Source organism: Lemur catta, chromosome 1 (assembly GCF_020740605.2).
Source record: "Lemur catta isolate mLemCat1 chromosome 1, mLemCat1.pri, whole genome shotgun sequence".
In the NCBI taxonomy this organism is placed as follows: Eukaryota; Metazoa; Chordata; class Mammalia; order Primates; family Lemuridae; genus Lemur; species Lemur catta.
Window position 1 is genome coordinate 24,540,197 of NC_059128.1, and position 22,327 is coordinate 24,562,523.

A 22,327-nucleotide genomic window follows, 5' to 3' on the forward strand; every position below is an offset into this window, starting at 1 on the left:
GAAGAATCTAGAGCTTCTCAAGCCAACTGAGTGAGACTGAATTGGTGATTGGTACTACAAATGGCAGTGCTTATTTATCCTACTGTTCTCTGACATAGAGATGCCCTAAGGGAATGTGGACTGGGTGACAGGAGTGTGAAGATGCACCAAACAGCAGAGTCTTGAAATGGGGAACAGCCTTTCTGGATGAAAGGTCAGAACTCAGAAAGAAAGAAAATGCAGGGTGAGATGACATGGAAGAGGGAGGAGGGAGGCTGGAGAGACAGCCTGGCAGAAAAGCCTGGATAGGGAGAGGGAAAACAGGAAGGGAAGCTGAGACATGCTGACAAAGGTGTGGGGCATGGTTGAGGAAGAATGATGAAGGGACCCAATGCTCCAATGGGCAGGGCTACACAGGTGGCCACACCGAGAGATGGGTCTACCACCAAGACAGTATTAATAATTCCACCTGAAGCTGGGGAATGGATGGACCGTCTTGCTGCTCTAGGAACAGAGGGGGTTAAAAGAGAGAGCTTGGCCTGGGCCTGACAGGAGAAGAAGGGGGAGGCTTAAGAAAACAGGGACCCCACAGGTCTGAAAGGAGGAGCTTGCAGACTGAAAGAGAAGCGATGACAGAGAGTGCCTGGAATGGACCATTTAATGCTTTAAACCTGTGCCAAGCCAACTGAGTAATGTGAGACTGGTGATTTACCTCAACTCTGGGAGAGATTAGTCTGTGTACATCGGCAGCAGAAACAAACATTACTATTTCATAGTGGTAAGTATTATTAATACTGAAAACACCTAATGGCACACAGTACTTTACAGTTTACAAAGCACGTTCATGTATATGATCTCATCTAACTCCCATAACAATCAGGCATCATCACTTTCCACATGGCAAAATCAGGCTTCAGTTTTGTCAAGTGATTTTCCCCAACTGAAAAAGCCCCAGGTGGACCTAGGGCTGGCACCTAGGTCTTGCCATTCCTGGTCTAGGGTCCTTTGGGTAGAAATAAAATACAGTCTTTGCCTTTCAAAGACTTATATCTCAGGAGAGAAAAAACAAAGGCACAAAAAGGTAGTTGACTGCACAGGGAACATATATTAAACTCCAAAAAAGAATGGAGTTCAGAGGATGGAGCAAATTTGGAGGCAGCTGGAAAGGGCCTGAGGTGACCGCAGACTGGATGAGAGGGAGGGATTACTAAGCAGGAATGCAAGGAGCAGGGAAAGCAAGAGCGTGGGCTTTAAAGAGTTATTCTACTCTCCTAGCCCCTTTCCTCCAGCACAGCATCTGCAAGTGCAATCACTTAATAGATATTTAACACTGACATTATGCTAAATGCCAAGGAGCCAATGGTGAACATGAAATTTGCTTCAAGACCAGCAGTATCAGGGTTACTTGCTTGGGGTGGGGGGTAGTGATGGTGGCATCTGTTCTTTTGGGGATAAAGGAGTTCTATTCTCAAATTGATACCCCAATTTATCACACAAATGTGGGACCTCCAGTTTTTCAAACTTTACTAAATAGAAGAGGACTCTGCCTCTCCTTTGGCAGGTGATCAGAAAGGGACAGAGCTGAAAAGGGGACATTAAAGTGGCTATTTCACAGAAGAGTCATAATAAAAAGAAAAAGCCAAGAAGGCTGTGTTTAGCTCCTTACTCCACAATTTTATATTTGCCCTCCCAACCTTCAACCTCCATTGTGTATACTGTGCACATATAGTGAAGAAAAAATGTGATATGAGAACACAGGCCGAGAGTCTGCAAAGTGCTGAAACAGCATACCTGGCAGCTGCTAAAACAAAACTTCAAAGATTTGGCTTCTTTGAAAAGCCATCAGGCAGGACCCCACCCACTCCCCCTGCTAGCCACAGCTTCCCTGGGAGCTAGTACACGTAACCACTTCCGCATGTTTGGCTCTGTTCCCCAGGGTTGGAGCAGCTCTAGAAGTCACGTCAGAACTGCCAGCCAGGCAGGTGGGGGAGAGGGAGAAGGAAGGGAAGCAAGACCTCCCCCAACATCTAGCCATGAACTTATCTCAGAAAATAAGAAGATAATGCTGGGATCTGCTTTAAAAACCCCTTCCTCTCACTTGGCCCAGCTCTGATTGGTTAGACACTCGTAATACAGAAGCTTTGGCCTTTTGAAGTTCCCAAGATATTAGAATATGCCCCTCCCAGTATTACAAATTAGTTCAAGAACAGCATCTGTAGTAAATCTCTAGGTCTAAACAACAGAAGATCCTAAGAGGATAATCAAGTATATGCCTTTCTTAGAAACTAATTCCTTTTTATTTTTTAATCCACTGACCAAAAGTTTGGGTCTTTATTATATCTTCTAGACCAACTATCTAGTCCTGTGCTGCCCAGTAGGGCATCTAGGAGCCACACGTGATTTTTGAGCATTTGACTTATGGCTAATATGACTGAGAAACTGAATTTTTCATTTTATTTCATTTTAATCAATTTAAATTGAAATATCCAAATGTGACTCATACCAGACAGCCAGCCAGGCAGGTGGTCTAGACACTCATTCACCAAACACTTTGTGAATAAAAAAGATGTGTAAGACTTGGTCTCTGCCTTCAAAAAGCTTAGTATCTAATATGGAAAGTAAGACAAGTATACAAACCACCATAATATAAGCAGGAGTGATAAGTGTCACAGCAGAGATAAATAAAGGGTATCAGAACTTGGAGTAGGGAGATGGTGGCATGTTTTTTATGTAACCCCCCACACTAACCATTCGGGAAAGGGATGCCAGAAAGTCTATCCACTATCCAAGGACAGTGAGAAGAGAGAAACTACTATAAAAAACATGAAGAAACCGAACATCACAGAAACACATATTCAGCAAATGCTACAATTTATTAGCAAACCAGTACGAAAAGGCTGGAAGCAAAGAGAGTGTGATCCTACACTGGGCTGTCAAAGATGGCAGATGTCTTTCCACTCTAAGTATCCTCTAGAAGTGGCTCATAAGACTCCTGTGGGTTGGGAAGGGTGGGGAGAAGGATGGGAAAAGAAAGGCTCTCTGCCTTTTCCTCTTCTTCCACACCTTGCCTCTGCCCTAGCAGATTGGGAAGGCCCTCCTTCTTGTAGGTCACTTTTAACTTTGCAAAACTAGAAAGAACTGAGTAAGATCCACAAAAGCAGCAATAGGACCTAGTGACTTGGGAAGGGGGTGTGTGTGTGTGTGTGAGAGAGAGAGAGAGAGAAAGAGAAGGTGTGAACAAGTACAAGCATGCCCACTCTTAGCTGGCTGGAGAGGAGCCAGGGCTTTTTTCCCCTAGTGTTGAGTCCGCTGTGATAGAAAGGGCTACAGAGATCCATTCTCTAGAAATTAAAATTGCACATTTAGCCAGATCTTTCTTTGAATTACATCTCTTAAGAGCATGAGTGCAGTAGATGAAGAGCAAAAGGATGATAAATACTAGTAGGATCTGCATGGGAGATCAGGAAAGGTTACAGGAAGGCTGGGTTGACTTGAGCCCCGTAGGAAAATAGGGTATCCACTGATGCTTATTTAATATTTGTCCTTTATTAAGCTCCTATGTTTACCAAGTCACTGGAATACAATAGTGAGTAAGACAAGTTACATTTTGGTGAAAGAGTAACAGAAAGTAAACAGTAAACTAACAGGATAAGTGCTATAGAATAGCATATGTGAGGATGTGCTGATGGGAAAATATACTAGGCTTAATTTATGTTTTTGTTCCATAATAGTGACTTTTATTTTTTTATTCAGTAATTACTTTGTTTTTAACTGACAAACAAAAATTATAAATATCTGTGGTGTACAACATGATGTTTTGCAATATGTATACATTGTAGGATGGCTAAACTGAGTAAGTAATATACATTTTATCTTACATACTTTCTTTTTGTGGGGCGAACAGTTAAAAATCTACTCTCTTAATGAGATTTTCAAGTATACAGTACATTGTTATTAATTATAGTCATCATGTTGTACAGAAATAGTAGGTTTATTTTTTATCCATTGAGCTGGCTGGAACTGAATATGTGAAAAAGAATACAACAGGAGAGGTAGATTGGGCCCAGATGCAGGTGTTCACCTTGGAAACCAGGCCAAATTTGTTTTGTTTTGTTTTTCTTTTTGTTTTGCAGACTCTGGCGTGTTAGAGGGCCTTTTTATTTCTTCCTGAAAAATTTTAATTATCCTAGTTAACATAGTATCAATACAGAAAACATTTAGAATGAAGAAAACAAATGAGAAAGAATTACACTTGGAGGGAGAAGCCTAATGATGCCCTATTCCCAAGCTGTGTTCTCCAATTTAGCCTCATCAATAGTAAAGCAAATATCTTGCTATCTCTCATTTTCTCCTATAATTTGTCATTTAATTGTGAACTTGGAGGAAAACAGAGTGTATGATTAAAGATACTTCCTGAACCACAAATCCAACTGCTAGGGGCTTTTTAGTTATATGAACTAAAAAATATCCTTTACATTTAGAGTCAGCTTGATTTAAGTTACTATCACTTGAAACTCAAAGTGTTTTGACTAATACAATATTTCTAACAGAAACACTTTGCTTTAGCCAGACTGGTTCCCATTTACCGTCCCTTGAAAATACCTTCAACACTTTCCACATTATCGTTCTTTTCCCTCCTCTTCTTTTCTTCACCTATTTGTAACCTATTCACCTAGAACTGAATTTAAACCCTACTTTAAACCCTTCCTCTGCAGAACCTTGTCTTGCCACCCAAGTCGTTAGTACCTTTTGTGAATTGTGAACTCCACTGAACCTGTATGCCCTACAAAATCACTCACTTTGCATTTTACACACAAAAAATAAGTTAATGTATAGGACAGTATCCTCTAGACCTGCAGTCCCCAACCCCTGGTACCACTCTGTGGCCTGTTACGGACTTGGCTGCAGAGCTCTGCCCACCCCTCATTTGCCCCGTCTGTCCATGGAAAAATTGTCTTCCATAAAACTTGGGGGGGGGGGGCACACAGCAGGAGGTCAGCAGCAAGGGAAGCTTCATCTGTATTTATAGCCACTCTATACACGCTTCCCTCCCCATCGCTTGCATCACCGCCTGAGCTCCGCCCTACTTCTGTGGAAAAACTGCCTTCCATGAAACTGGTCTCTGGTAGCAAAAAGGTTGGGGACTGCTGCTCTAGACTACCCTGCTGAACTGTCAACTCTAACTCAGAGAGTAGGATTATGAGTTACAATACTTTCTGATCTTCTCACAGATCCTCATACAGTGTCAGGCACGAAGTAAATGTGAAATGATCTTTTAACTGATGACTATCAGCCTCTTGGCCTATCCAAGCCCCATTTATCCTTTCAGATTCAGCTCACACCTTTTCTTTTCATGAAGTCTTTGCCAGCTTCTCCAGCCAGGGTGATCAATTTCTCCTCTGGACTCTCACCACTTAGAATGTAATCATCCTATTCAACAATTAAGCACATATTGCTTTATAGTACTTGCATTAATAACTTGCATGATTATTAATTTTCCTTCTGGAGGACAGGGACTCTAATATTTCCTTTAGAGCCTAGCCCAGCCCCTTGCATTTAGGAGATATGTAGTAATTGCATGTTCACTTTATGAGGATAACATTATTTTAACAACTACCAGATAAAACAATTTCCCAGGTAGAAAATAATATATTACCAGTTTTACCTTTCCTTTTTCAGTACTTCAATCTACTAAACATTTGTTGAAGAAGATAACAAAACTCTTTTTGGAATTTATATTTCAAGTGTCAGTGTTGAGTTTAAGCAGCTAGCAAAATATTCGAGAGGACTAAACAATACAGGCACAGTCTTCCTTCATCTACTCAGTTTCCCTTGGTGCAACCCAGTTTCAAAAGAACATACAGCTGACCCTTGAACAATGTGGGGATTAGGGACCCCGATCCCTGTGCAGTGGAAAATCCACACATAACTTTTGATTCCCTCAAAACTTAACTACTAATAACCTACTGTTGACCAGAGTCTTACTGATAACATAAACAGTCCCCTAATACATATTTTGTATGATTATATATTGTGTTTTTACAATAAAGTAAGCTAGAGAAAAGACAGTGTTATTAAGAAAATCATAATGAATTGAAGATAAATTTACTATTTATTAAGTGGAAGTGGATCATCATAAAGGTCTTCATTCTCATCATCTTCATGTTGGGTAAGCTGAGGAGAAGGATGAATGGGAAGTGTTGGTCTTACTGTCTCAGGGGTGGCAGAGGCAAAAGAAAATCCACACATCAAGTCAACTTGCACAGTTCAAGCCAAGCCCACATTGTTCAAGGGTCAACTGTAAATTTGATTTCCTCTAGCCTTTTTTTTTTTTAATTTCAAAATATCAAGGGGCTACAGATGTTTTCGCTACATGGATACCTTATATAATGTTTAAGTCAGGGCTTTTAGTGTGCCCACCACCAGAATAGTGTTCATTATACCCAAAAGGCAAATTTTTGCCCCTCCTCTCCTCCCACTCTCCCCCTTTCTTAGATTCCAATGACCTTTACATCAATCAGGGCCCATGTGTGTTCACTGTTTAGCTTCCATTAGAATGTACACGTGGTGTTTGTTTTTCCATTCCTGAGATACTTTGCTTAGGATAATGGTGTCCAGGTCCATCCCTGTTGCTGCAAAAGACATTATTTCATTCCTTTTCATGGCTGAGTAGTACTCCATGGTGTGTGGTACTCCACGTTTTCTCAATCCACTTGTGAATTGACAAGGCACTTACATTGATTCCACATCTTTGCAATTGTGAATTGTGCTGTGATAAACATTCGAGTGCAGGTGTCTTTTTGATAAAATGACTTCTTTTCCTTTGGGTACATACCCAGTAGTAGGATTGATGGATCAAATGGTAGGTCTACATTTATTTTTTGAGGAATCTCCATACTGTTTTCCATAGAGGCTGTACTAATTTGCAGTTCCACCAACTGTGTATAAGCATTCCTTTCTGTCTGCATCTACACCACCATCTATTGTTTTTTGACTTTTTAATAATGGCCATTCTGACAGGGATAAGGTAGTATCTCATTATAGTTTTAATTTGCATTTCCCTGATGATTAGTGATGTTGAGCATTTTTTCATATGTTTCTTGGCCATCTGTCTACCTTCTTTTGAAAAACTTCTATTCATGTCTTTTGCCCTTTTTTTAATCCGGCTGTTCATGTCTTTCCTTTGATTTGTTTGAGTTCTTTGTAGATTCTGGATATTAACCCTTTGTCAGATGTATAGTTTGCGAATATGTTCCCCATTCTGTAGGTTGTCTATTTACTTTGTTGATTATTTCCTTTGCTGTGCAGAAGCTTTTTAATTAAGTCCCATTTATTTATTTTTGTTGTTACTGTATTTGCCTTTGGGGTCTTAGTCATAAATTCTTTGCCTAGGCCAATGTCTGTAATAGTTTTTCCTACATTTTTTTCTAGAATTTCTACAGTTTCACGACTTACATTTAAGTCTTTCATCCATCTTGAATTAGTTTTTGTATGGTGAGAAATAGAGGTCCTATTTCATTCTTTTGCATGTGATTATCCAGTTTTCCGAGCACCATTCACTGTATAGGGCTTCCTCTCCCCAGTGTATGTTGGTGTCTTCTTTGTTGACGATCAGTTAGTTGTAGGTAGATGGTTTTATTTCTGGGTTCTATATTCCATTCCATTGGCCTATGTCTCTAAATTTATACCAGTACCATGCTGTTTTGGTTACTATAGCCTTGTAGTATAATATGAAGTCAGCTAATGTGATGCCTCCAGATTTGTTATTTTTGCTTAAGATTGCTTTGGCTATTCAGGCTCTTTTTTGGTTCCAAAGGAAACACAGAATTTTTTCTAGATTTGTGAAATATGACATTGGTATTTTTATGGGGATTGTGTTGAATCTGTAAATCACTTTGTGCAGTATGGACATTTTAACAATGTTGATTCTACCAATCCATGGGACGTTTTTCCATTTGTTTGTGTCATCTCTGATTTCTTTCATCAGTGTTTTGTAGTTCTCCTTGTAGAGACCTTCACCTCCTTGGTTAAGTATATTCCCAGGTATTTTATTTTCTTTGTAGCTCTTGTAAATGGTATTGAGTCCTTGACTTGACTCTCAGCTTGACTATAATTAGTATATGGAAATACTACTGATTTATGTACAATGATTTTGTAACCTAAGACTTGCTGAATTTATTTATCAGTTTTAAGAGTCTTTTGGTGGAGTCTTTAGGGTTTTCTAGATACAAGATCATATTATCAGCAAACAGGGATAGTTTGACTTTCTCTTTTAAGAATAAAGAATGAACAATCACTCAGAGAAATATGGGACTACATGAAGTAAAACAATATATGAATTACAGGTATTTTGACAGAGAAGAAAAAACAAGAAGTATAGAAAACCTATTCATGGGAATCATTGAGGACAACTTCCTTTTTATTGCCAGAGATTCAGATATCCAGATACAAGATGGTCATCAAACACCGGGAAGACTAATAATAAATAGGACATCTCCAAGACACATAGTCATCAACTTGGCCAAAGTCAAAATGAAGGACAAAATTCTACAGAGAGATGAAAGAAAGAAAATTCAAGCAGCCAGATGAAAGCAACAACTAACCTATAAAGGAAAACCCCTCAGGCTAATAGCGGAGTTCTCAGGAGAGACCTCACAAGCCAGATGGGATTGGGGCCCCATTTTTAGTTTTTTTTACACAGAACAGCCAAGGATTTTGTATCCTGCAAAACTAAGTTTCACAAATGATGGATAAATACTTTTCTAGACAAGCAAACACTGAGTTTGTCACTACTAGACCTGTCCTACAGGAAATACTCAGAACTGCATTATATATAGAACAGCCCAATAGATACCCACCACTATATTATAAAAACACCTGAAAGTTAAAGCTCACAGCTCTTATAAAACAATAGCACAAGAAGGAAAAAAAAAAATAAGGCATTTTCCAACATGATGAACAAAACAGTATCCCACATGTCAATACCAACACCGAATATGAATGGTCTTAATGCTCCACCTAAAAGACATAGACTGGCTGAATAGATAAAAAAAAACCACCTCAAGTATATGCTGTCTCCAGGAAACACATCTAACTTGCAAGGACTCATTCAGGCTCCAGGTAAAGGGATGGAAAAAAATATTCCACGCAAATGGAAACCAAAAGCGAGCAGGTGTATACATTCTCATATCAGATAAAAAAGACTTTAAATTGACAATGGTAAAAAAAAAAAAAAAAGGACAAAGATGGTCATTATATAATGGTAAAGGGAGCAATTCAACAAGAAGATGTAACAATCCTAAACATACATGCACCTAGCACAGGAGCTACCAGATTCATAAAGCAAATTCTACTAGATCTAACCAAAGAAATAAATGGTAGCATTGTAATTGCCAGGGACTTAAATATCCCACTGACAGAGCTGGACAGATCACTGAAGCAGAGACTCAATAAAGAAACACTGGTCTTAAATGGGACTCGAGATTAAATGGCCATAACAGACATTTACAGTACATTCTAACCAAAAACTACTGGATATACATTCTTCTCATCAGCACATGGGACATTCTCCAAGACTGATCATATTTGGGGCCGCAAAACAAGTCCACCAAATTAAAAAAAACTGAAATCATACCATGCATCTTCTCAGACCATAGTGGAAAATAAAACTAGAAATCAATTCCAAGAGAAACACTTGAATCTAACAAAATAATGGAAATTAAACAACCTGCTACTGAACAATTCTTAGGTCAATGATGAAATTGAGATAGAAACCAAAAGATTCCTTGAATTGAATGACAATAGGGACACAAGCTATTAAAATCTATGGGCTACAGCAAAAGCGGTCCTAATGGGAAAATTCAAAGTCTTAAAGTACCTACATGAAACAGACAGAAAGATCCCAAATTAACAATCTAATGTCACATCTCAAGAAACTAGAGTAAACCAAAACCAAAGCCAGCAGAAGAAAAGAAATAACAAATCTCAGGGCAGTCAGAACAGAACCAAATGAAATGGAAACCAAAAAATGAAAAAAAAGATCAATGAAACAAAATGTTGGTTCTTTGCAAAGATAAACAAAATCAACAGACCACTAGTCAGAATAACCAGACACAGAAGAGAAAGGACTCAAATAAGCTCAATCAGAAATGAAAAAGGAGACATTATAATTGATACTGCAGATATACAAAATATCTGTGAATACTACAAAAACCTCTACAGATACAAATTAGAAAATGTAGAGGAAATGGATAAATTCCTGGAAACAATCTCCCAAGCCTGAATCAGGAAGAAATAGAAATCCTGTATAGACAAATATTGCGCAGCAAGATTGAAGCAGTAATAAAAAATCTCCCAACAACAACAAAAAATTGGACCAGACGAATTCACAGACAAATTCTACTAGACCTACAAAAAACTGGTACCTACAGAAATTATTTCCTAACATCGAGATGGAAGGAATACTCTCTAACTCATTCTATGAAGCCAGTATCACCTTGATATCAAAGCCAGGAAAGGACACAACTAAGAAAGAAAACTATAGAACAATATCCCTTATGAACAAAGATACAAATATCCTCAACAAAATACTAGCAAAGTAAATTTATCAGCACACCAAAAAGATCAAGTGAGTTTCATCCCAGGGACGCAGGGATGGTTTAACATATGCAAATCAATAAATGTGATTCACCACGTACACAGAAGCAAAAACAAAGACCATATGATCATCTCAACAGATGCAGAAAAAGCATTCAATAAAATCCAGCACCCTTTCACAATAAAAGCCTGCAATGAACTAGGCACAGAAGGAACATACCTCAAAATAATAAAAGCCATATATGACAAACCCACAACCAACATCATATTGAATTGGGAAAAGTTGAAAGCATTGCCCCTAAGAACTGGAATAAAACAAAGGTACCCGTGTCACCACTTCTATTCAACACAGTGTTGGAGGTCCTAGCCAAAGCAATCAGGCAATAGAAAGATTTCCTCCAGCCTTAAAGTACATCCCCTTTATGGTTTCCTTACCTGCTATACCAGAAAGCCTGCTTTTCTCTCTAAATCCTTCTATATCGCAGTCACATCATTGAGATGCACTCATATTTCATTTTCATTACAAAAGATAGTAAAACTTATTTTTAAGAGCTAAGCCAAGCGTGGTATTGATTATTGGCTTTGAAGCAAAATTAATAAAAGTCTTAGCCTGGTAATTCATGAAAACCATGAATTGTCCTTTTACTGCCTCTGAAGCATAAGAATAGTTCATGTAGGGCAAGGGTTCTACTGTTACGTATAGCAAATACCTGGGCCTGCCATATGTTGTGACATTTTGAATCCCTGAGCTCTCATATACTGTCTCTCTCCCATCACTAGTCTTGTTCACATCTCCCAAAGAACAGTTGGCTTCATGTTTAAATACTTTTTCAAGTTTAGCTTTTCTTAGTTATCTTTCTTTGGGAGCATTTTAATGATCTGCAATCAAATTTTAATATATGGATACTTCACAATAAAAATAAATAATGTAAATATTAGTATTGTGATTAGGTATTACTGCTTTCCCTGTTGTAATACTGTATGATACTGCATGAGTAATGGCCAGTTGAATCTAAACTAGATAGCAAACTAAGAGGTGTAGCAAATACCACATTCCAAGAAAGTCCAATTTTATGTTTTTCTCTTTTAAGGAGAGGGAAGTAAGAGTTACCAAGAATCTACACCAAAACTTTGCTCCTCAAAGTGGCTCCGGGGAAGAGAGGACTTTTACTCATTTTCAGACAGTACAGTTCTATATTTTTGTTTTATTACAACACAGATACAGAGAGAGTTTTTTTCTTTTAGCCTCTTAAATCCTGGGACTTTTTAAAAAAGAGTATTGATTTCTTAGCTGTACTTGGTAGGTAACATGTCGAGTCTCCTAGCACAAAGAAAGGCAAGAGGGTAGGATGAGATCTTTAGTTAGAAGTTCAAGAAGCTGGCTGGTCTTCCTTCTAAATTTGTTGAGTCAACACTAGGTAAGGTTTAAAAATGGATCATCAATGCTTCTCTACAAGAGTCAGAAAGAAAGATATAGTGTTTCCTCACCACTGTGATTCTTTCCAAGCTCTTTCAAAGCTGGTAAAACACAGTTAACTTGAAGGGATAGAAGCTGATAGAAAAACCACATGAGGAAAATTAAATGAAGCAACTCATATAATTTCCTGATTCTAGAAAAGAAGTTGCATTCAGCTTAGTACATGGAGCTTTGTAATTCAATCCTCTTAAAACCAAACTAGTCATCAATTTTGAATAGACATAAAATTACAAAGTGAATAGTTATAAATAGGACAGTCTCTAACAATGATTGTGTGTGTATGTGTGTGTGTTAATCCTAGGGAAAGGTAAGGTGGTTTATCTTTAATACTTTAGTGCAGTGGGGTAGGGTGAGAGAGGCAAACTAAACTGGAAAAATCGACACTGGCAAACAACAAAGCAATCTGCATTTTATTTTGACTTGTGGATAAGAAAGATCCACTTCTTTCAACCCTGATACTAGGCCCCAAGTTCCTGAACCTACTTTGACTAGGCTCTGGCATGATCTCCAGCCAGCCATCTTTGACACATTTCCTAAGCTTACCAACATTCCTTCAATAGGCAGAAGGCAGTCATTCTGCCCTTATACAGACACCCATGGCATTCAGCTCTCTTCGTGAATGAAGAACAGTAGAACCTGTCTAAGAGCTTGAACTGACACAGGGGATAACCCTTGAGAGGTTATATGTGGCTGGATGAGTGAGAAAAGTAGTAGATGAATTTCAGACAGAAGTACAGGCCTTTAACACTCACGTGCTAGAGAAAACACACACTCAAGGGGAAGGAATAGTGAGAGTTAAGACTCAGGAAGATGGAGGGCAGGTAAACTTTATTTTACAAGAAAGAAGGAAGGAGAATAGGGATGAAATATCACTTCTACAGAACTCTGAACACGAAAGCTGTTTTTTTTTTTTTTAGGCCCCCCCAAAAGTGGTTTCTTTTTGTGATTGTACTCTTTGGCTGGAGAGCACTGTTTATATAACAGGATGAAGTACAAAATTATAAGCTCCAAACTCCTCCAGAGAAAAGCTCTCCCAAAGCTCGACCCCCAGGATGGATGGAAAATATGAGTGTTTACTGGCTGGAACATCGAGCTGTAATGGAAATTTCAACATTCAGAAGATAGCAGAGAGGAAGGGCCTCTGAGTAGAAAGAAGCTGCCCTTCAACAAAAGGGTCAAAGAAAAAGAAGAGTCTCTTGTTGGTCACACTCTGAGTCCTTCTCATCTCTGTCATCCAGCTCCAGAAGCACACTGCATAGGGATGATGGCGGTTTCATCTAAACTAGGTACTAAACCAAGTGGTGTAGCAATACCATATCCCAAACAAATCTAATTTTCAGTTTCTTTTTTTTCTCTCAGGAAACTAAGAGTTATCAAGAACGTATACCCAAAAAGTAAAAAGTAGGCACTATGCTGGCTACTTTCACAACTCAAATTAATCTTATAATTTAATGAGGTAAGTATTATTGCATATTTTTTAAAAGATGGGGAAATTGTGGCTCAGAAAAGCTAAGTAACTTGTCCAAGGTCACATAATTAGTAAGGCAAACCCAGGTCCCTCTGTCCCTGAAGTTCCTTCTCTTTCCACTATACCATGCCATCTTCCTAACAGGGATTGCTGGCCCCATTTCCAGTAAAGTTAGCGTATTTTAAAGAAAGAGAAACATTTAAATGACTAGGTTCAGAATAATTCCCTTACATAGAGGCAGAGGATAGAAATAAAACCTTGCCATTTTGGCCACTGAATAATTTTTGTGGAACTATGGAGCTCTCTTTAAATTCTTACATACTCTTCTATTTTTTTATGGTAGCAAAAAAACACTTAATTTTAAATTTACCATTTTACCATTTTTACGTGTAACAGTCCAGGAGTGTTAAATACATTCACATTGTTCTGCAATAGATCTCTCTAGAACATATTCATCTAGCAAAACTGAAACTCTATACCTATTAAAAACTAACTGCCCCTCCCCTGTTCTCCCAGCCCTTGGCAACCACCTTTCTACTTTTTGTTTCTATGATTTTGACTACTTTAGATATTTCATGAGTGGACTCATACAGTATTTGTCCTTTTGTGACTGGCTCATTTCACTTAGTGTAGTATTCTCAAGGTTCATCTGTGTTGTAGCACAGCATGTGACAGGACTGAATCCTACATGCTCTTCTTGATACTCTTTCTTCTAATTGCATACGCCATAAAATTCAGATCTTTGTTATATGCCATCCGACACTGCTCTCCAATTGTTTTTTTCATGTATATATGGCTCTTTCTCTCTGCCAGATAGTAACATCCTAGTGATCGAACACCATGTTTTAAAGTCTTTTAGATCCAACCCAGCACCCAACACTATGCTAAGAACATAGAAAATACACCCTAGACAGTAAACTCTGTGATATCAGGGACTATTCTGTTTTATTTTGTGCTGGTCCCTACCATCTAACATAATGCTGACATCAACAAAACGCACAGGACATATTTTTAGGACCAATTAACAAAATCTTTATTTCTGAGGACTGATTGTGAATGAAAAGATGAGAAGTGAGAAACTTGACTCTCCAGCAACTTTTCTAAGAAATAATCTAAAGGAAAGGAGGAAAGTATTAGCTTAACTAGAATCAGAATCTCTGAAAAATGTGTTTCTAAAAATTATGTAAAGCAGAATACCAGACTCTTTATACTACTGAAAAGTAAGAGGGCAGAGGGACAGAGTAACATCAAAAATGGTTCAAATTTCCAAGATTCCCCATTCCTTGGTAGAATGTTCTCTAGAGAGATCAGACAGGCTGAGCAGCTCATGCCCACGATGTCTTGTTCTATGATAAAAAGTAGGAACGAACTCATGGCTGTGCTCTTTTTTCAACTTCCCCCACCTTTAATATCGAGGAACAGACAAATCCCCAGGACGCGTGTGTGAAAAAGCCAGAGATGGATAAAAATAATTCAATGACAAATGCTGGAAAAACATACAAAGGGGCAGAAGCCAGACATTCGTGGGATTCCCTGACAGCTCGATCCGCAAGGAAGGGCTGGACTGGAAAAAAACAGGGCCTCAGGTTCCTGCCAAGCTGTCTGAGGCCCTGTCCTTCCCAAATCATTCCAAGCAGCAGCCAAGACTTTACAGTAACCCTTCCAGGTCTCACAAAGAAAAATGCACTATGAACTCACTGAGTGCTCCTCACCTAGAAAATTCTCCCTGATGTGGTCCAATTCCACGGAAGGCTGGCAGTAATGAGGAGATGCCTCTGCACATCAACTGTCAGCTCCTAATGACTCCCCATGTGCACAGAAAACAGACAATTAAAAGACAGCTTGAAAAATCTAATCTTTCTCACTGGCTAAAGAAAAGCTGAAATATCCAGGTATCAGCATCTAGAAACCAAAAATATCACTTTATGAAAAAAGAGGCCATAACCACTTCGTACCTGCATTCTGGAGTCCCTATTGTATAATTTAAAGTCAGCCTGGCTTGGAGGCACACCTCAGGCTTCTAAACATGTGACTGTATTTGGCTCTAACTACTTTCTCTTCTGGAGAATGGCCTGTAATTAATCTCACTTATTACCTCTGAAAAGTAACAACAGAGGAATGGCTGGCCAAGTCCAACTCCAGAGTGTCTAGGGAACTGCAAGCTACACAGCCAGGCCTCAGACTGTCTGGGCAAGTCATGGGCTCTTTGCCCTCCTCTCCCACAACAAAGCCTGAACAGGGACGCCAGACAGACCAATGGAACCAGGGGATTTGAGGAGCTGGGTTGAGCTTACAATGACCCAATGGGAGACGACAATCCTGAGGCTACATTTGGGGTGGTTTCCAAACAGAGGGGGAGGGGAAAGAACAAGGTTGTTTGGTGAAAATTTGTGTGATCCATAAAATTGAGAACAATAGCAACACCACAGGGACATTCCTGTGGCTACCAAGTCATTGAATTCTCTGACATGCAGAGATGAAAAGTACAGCCAGCAATGGGATTCTCTTTACATCTTAGTACAGTTTATAGGGCAGTCCCTAGTTTAGTGAATTATCAGAGTTTAGAGTTTATCAGCACTGGAATCCACTATTACTATTGTAGAAAAACTAGCGAGAGTACCTTTTATTTATTTACCACCCACTTCCAGGGAGATCAAAGTGCTTTAAAGGCAATCTAAAAGCTCTCAAAACAGGCCAGTTTATGTGTAAGTATATTCTTACCCAATAAAACGATTAAATGAATAGCTTAGGGTCACTTAGTGTCAAAACCAGTAATAAAACTCACATCTCCCAGCTACAAATCTCACATTCATTAAACTTAGTCACCCTTACTACTAAAGGAGGAACAACAAAAGACTAAATAAATATCCACAAAGCAGTGACTTACCAGGTAAAAATGGAAATCAGGATGTCGTGCTGGGCAGAACATGTGCTGCGGGTCTGGCTGGGGCCCACATCATAGCCAGGTCTGGAAGAACCTCTGAGAATTCACTTAGGGCTGCTTTGGGGTGGGTACCTCTGGGAATTCCATGTGGGACTGAGACTCCGAAGTTGAGCCTCCAGTCTGTCCTGGCAACCAGAGGTTACCTGGGGGCAGAGATTTCCCAGGGCCACCCTGGACTGGAATGGGACCTGAAAACTGGCCCTTGTGCTTCAAGAGAGGCAAAGAGAGGGCTGTTGTGGATACAACGAATTCAAAAAGGAAAAGACCAGGGGACGTCATGGGAGTTGCTTTTTGGCTGCAAGGGCTCTGAAATTGTGTAATGTGCCATTTTACTGCAGCCTCATGAGCACGGTCTGGCTGGGAAAAGGCTACTCACAGTGCTGGACTCTAGGCTCTGGCTCAACCTTGACCAATCCCATCATCTTTTATCTCCGTACTAACAGGTGCTACCAAAAGAAAGCCCTAAACCATAATTTTTATTAATTTTTTTCCCCTCATTCCATCTACAAGTATAAAAAGTGCTAAAACTCTACTCCTCCAAAATTTGTAGTTTTGACATTTTGTTTACAGCATGGAAAATGCCTATAGCCTTTGTTGTACAGACAGCATATCCAAAATTGCAGTGAAAATGTTTTCCATAAAAACAAGACTTGGATTTTAAAATGAAAATGGAATATTTGGAAATATTTTATATGGAAAATAAAGCTCTATGGTATAAACAGAATTTCTGTCTTACGACTTATGTTTTAGGAATGCGGTTACTCTGTAGATTGTAAATCACCAAACAGCAAACTTCTCCTATGAAGAGAACTGTGTCAATCCCCTGCCTTAAAAAGTCCAGCCTCTTAGTCTTCACTTCTTTATAATTCTCAGCTGAGATGATTCTTTTCGCTATGACCACAGTGATCATGGGTATGAAAGACATTGTACCACAGCATGATGTAATGTGCTTATTTATGTTGCTTCCTGGGCAGAGTTTCTGCTTCCCAAATTAGTTCCTTAAGTAATAATTCAAACACCAACAGATAATTTACCAACAATTAGGTATTTCCTCCCTGCCCAAGTCTTCGGTTCCTCCTCCCAACCTCGGGGCAAAGCAGCATACTCAGAGGCAGAGGCTAGAAGTACTGGTATGGGGTGTGGGGACTCAGTGGGACATCTACGGGAGAGCTTTATTTGGAGGGAACAATATCTCAGCTGGTCAGAATACTTCATTGTAACAGTCACATTTCTCTCTAGCTCATATGACTCAGGGACTGATGCAATTTAATCCATATTTAATAGCCACTAAAGCAAATACTGGGAATCCACTTCTAACACTTTGTATATAGGGGTAATTAAAATAGGGAGTCAATGCAGTGGTTTGTTTTTTAATTCAGAAGTTGCTTACTTTACGGCCAGAATCTATCTGGATTTTTCATTCAGTCATTTCTTTCAACTACATAAAAGAAATTTCCTTCCTATTTCCCAAATGAACATTAAGCAGGGAGGCTGTTTAATTACATGAAACTAGATGAAAAAAAAAACAAATATGTCCTTCAAAAGAAAAGAGTCTAAAAGTTACCGAAACACAACATAGCACAAGGTATAAAAAAAGAACTAAGGATAAAATGTCAAACGTTAGTACATGAAAATGTTGATTATAAGCAAGGATTAAACACAGTATAGATTCTTGCTCTGTCACCCAAAAGTGGTTTTCTTAACTGTCTTAGAAATTTCCATTGCATTTGATTTTCCTGAAAACTGTCTTACAAATAAAACGAGGCTCTCTTTTCAAGTGTCAGAGGATCTGGACAGGTGAAGAATAGGTATCTGCCTTCCTGTGTGGAACTCAAAGTGGGAATGGCTTGCTTGGGATGTGGGCCATCCCTGTGCAACTCAAATGCTAGCTCCAGGGCCCTTCACATACCTGCTTCCAGGAGGGCTGGAGTGGTTCTCAGGAGGTTGGGGGTCTGACTGTACTGACCATGTCGGGCCATTAGGAATGATGATGGGGTGAAGGGTGGGAGGAGTTGAAGCACTGCTTCTATTTGTGATGCCAGTTGTCAAATTCAGGTTTGTTACCTAGAAACGAAGTGAGGGAAATAACCTGATTTTAGAGAGTTTTAGAAAAGTATCATTAAAAATATATGGGAAAAATCAAGTCAAGTCCCATAGATGGTAACCCCTCTAAGCTAAAGCCGTGGCTGTGACAAAGGCACCTAGGAAGGATTGGCTTTGTGTGCAAGGAGCAGAAGTGATGGTGGTTAGTGTCAACATAAGCTAACAAGCATTTTTGCTGCTTCTACTACGCGTACAGCACTGGACTATGCCACATGCTGTGAAAAACAAAGATGGTTAACAAAAACAAGAATTTACTGTTTACTTTGTGCCAGGAAATGTTCAAAGAAACTAGGCAACTATTTAGCCTTTCTGGCCCTTGTTTCTTCATCTAAAAGTTCTAAATGCTCAATAAATTTTAGTTATAAATAATAACTATTATAATATATAAAGAACTAATTGATTTAGAAAGAAAAAGGATGGCCAGTTAATAGAAGAACGGGCATTGGCTTCAAAAAATAATTTACAATGAAAGAATACAATTAGTCAATTAAACATTTAAAACTAGTCATCATTTCCACTGGTAAATGTAAATAACAAGAAAAATACAAATTTCAGAGAAATGCTAGTTACAAGATACCATTTTTATGTGTCACATTGGTATACAATAATAAAAAAGTCGTATCTGATAATGGCAAGGGGTGAGATTAGATAAGTATTTATGCTATTTGTGTGTCTATAAATTGGTAGAATCTGTCTGAAAATCAATGTGGCAATGTATTATTAAAGTATATTACAACATTCATACATTTTGATGCTACAATCTAGCTTCTCAGAATTATGTGAAAAAAGTTGCAGATGATTAATGATGGTGATTATCATAATGGCAGTTAATATTTATTAGAATTTACTATGTGCCATGCTCTGTGTAAATGAGTACTTACCTATATCTCATTTAAACTGTCACAAGTCTCCTGGTGAATACTACTAATTATAATCCTCATTTTACAAAGAAGGAAACTGAGGCCTAGGATTGCACTGAGGCATAGGAATAAATGGCAGAACTAGGATTTGAACCATAGTCATTTAAGCATCAAAGCCCACATTCTTCCGCACCACACTACACTGTGAACACATGCTGAAAAGCAAGGATTGTTTTTAATATTGAAAAAGAAGAGGATATAAATGGCTAACAATATTGTTAAATAAATTTTGCTCTATCCATGTAAGGGAATATTATATATCCATTAACATTTTTTGAAAAATACTTAATGATATAAGAACATGCTGATACCTCAAGTGAAAAAAAACAAAATCACAATAGTAAAAGTCATAATAAGAAACTATATAAAGAGTAGATCCACATTTCCTTAAATACACAAACACACACACAGATATACATTCCTTAAAGATTGGAAATAAAAATCCAAACTATAAGTAGCATCTACTTCTAAATGACAACTTGTTTTCTTCCTTATATTTATACATATTCTCTGAATTTTCTATACTGGGTATGCATTACCTTTCATAATCCAAAAAAAATTTTTTTCATTCTTATGACAAATACAGATATGAAGTGATAAGCTTAAAACCTGGGTGGCAGCAGTGGAATCAGAAAAGAAAATATAGTTCTGAGAAGCATTTCAAAATAAGAGGCACAGTGGCCGCAAAAGAGAGGGAAGACACAAAGCTGAATGCAGGATTTGAAGCATGTAGACATTAGAGAATAGTGGTGTGAGTCATCAGATAAGTAGATGTAAACTCCAAGGAAAATGGTCTACTATAAAATGTCCTGAGGACCTAATAATTTTGACACATACAAATGAAAGAATCATGAATTTTTAAAAAAATCTAAAAATTCTGCTATTTCCTTCTTCAGTATTTCATAGTTCTCCCTGTAGAGGTCTTGCACCTCCTTAGTTAAATATATTCCTAGGTATTTTATTTTCTTTTTTGCTATTGTGAAAGATACTGAGTCTTTGATTTGGTCCTAAGGTTGACTGTTGTTGGTGTATATGAATGCTACTGATTTGTGTACGTTAATTTTGTAACCTGAGACTTTGCTGAATTTATTTATCAATTCCAATAGGCTCTTGCCAGAATCTTTAGGGTTTTCTAAACACCGAGGAAGGAAATAGCAGAGGATGTAAACAGATGGAAAAGATACCATGCTCATGGATTGGCAGAATCAACATTGTTAAAATGTCTATACTACCAAAAATGATCTACAGATTCAATGCAATCCCTATTAAAATACCAACATCATTTTTAGTAGATCTAGAAAAAATAATTCTACGCTTCCTATGGAACCAGAGAAGACCCTGTATAGCCAAAGCAACCTTAGGCAAAAAGAACAAATTGGGAGGCATCAATTTACCAGATTTCAAGCTATACTACAAGGCTATATAACCAAAACAGCATGGTATTGGCACAAGAACAGAGACATAGACCAACGGATTAGAACAGAGAACCCAGATATAAAACCATCCTCATATTGCCATCTGATCTTTGACAAAGCAGACAAAAACATACACTGGGGAAAAGAACCCGTATTCAATAAATGGTGCTGAGAAAATTGGATAGCCACAAGTAGAAGACTGAAACAGGATCCACACCTCTTACCACTTATAAAAATCAACTCACAATGGATGACAGTCTTAAACCTAAGGCATGAAACTATAAGAATTCTAGAAGAAAGTGTTGGAGAAACTCTAATAGACATTGGCCTAGGCAAAGAATTTATGAAGAAGACCCCAAAAGCAATCACAGCAACAATAAAAATAAACAAATGCAACCTGATCAAATTAAAAAGCTTCTGGACAGCCAAGGAAACAAACATGAGAGTGAATGGACAACCTACAGAATGGGAGAAAATATTTGCATGTTAAACATCTGATAAAGGGCTGATAACTAGAATCTATAAGAACTCAAGCACATCACCAAGAAAAAAATCAAACAACCCCATTAAAAAGTGGGCAAAGGACATGAACAGAAACCTTTCAAAAGAAGATAGACTAATGAGCAACAAACATGAAAAAATGCTCAACATTTCTAATCATTAGGGAAATGCAAATCAAAATCTCAATGAGATATCATTTAACTCCAGTGAGAATGGCTTTTATCAAAAAGTCTCAAAACAACAAATGCTGGCATGGATGCGGAGAGATAGGAACACTCATGCACTGTTGGTGGGACTGCAAACTAGTACAACCTCTGCGGAAAGAAGTATGGATATAACTCAAAGAACTAAGTAGAACTACCATTTGATCCAGCACTCCCACTACTGGGTATTTACCCAAAGGAAAAAAAGACATTCTATAAAAAAGACACCTGCACTCGAATGTTTATAGTAGCACAATTCATAATAGCAAATATGTGGAATCAACCCAAGTGCCCATCAATACATGAGTGGATTAATAAAATGTGGTGTATGTATACCATGGAGTACTACTCAGTGATAAAAAAATGGTGAACTAATACCTCTTGTATTAACCTGGATGGAAATGGAGATGATTCTTCTAAGTGAAGTAACACAAAAATGGAAAAACAAACACCACATGTACTCATCATTAAACTGGAACTAATCAATTAATACTTATGTGCACATATAGAAATAACATTCATTGGAAATCAAGTAGGAGGGAGGGGGGACAAAGGGATGGGTAAATTGACACCTAACGGGTACAATGCACACTATCTGGGGGATGAGCACACTTATAACTGACTCAAATGGCACAAAAGCAATTTATGTAACCAAAATGTTTGTATCCCCATAATATTCTGAAATAAATAAATAAATAAAACTAAAAATTCTGAAAGAAAA

The 22,327-nt window shown here is 38.2% G+C and overlaps 1 protein-coding gene across 14 annotated transcripts in view; it reads right to left on the reverse strand.

The window, feature by feature from the left end:
• TTLL5 (tubulin tyrosine ligase like 5) overlaps positions 1-22,327 on the reverse strand; it is a 271,668-nt gene that overhangs the window by 101,978 nt on the left and 147,363 nt on the right. For all 14 annotated transcript variants that reach the window (XM_045563414.1, XM_045563424.1, XM_045563393.1 and 11 more), the window contains one exon: positions 18,374-18,528. In XM_045563414.1, the coding sequence (XP_045419370.1) occupies positions 18,374-18,528 (155 nt within the window). The remainder of the gene's footprint in view (positions 1-18,373; positions 18,529-22,327) is intronic.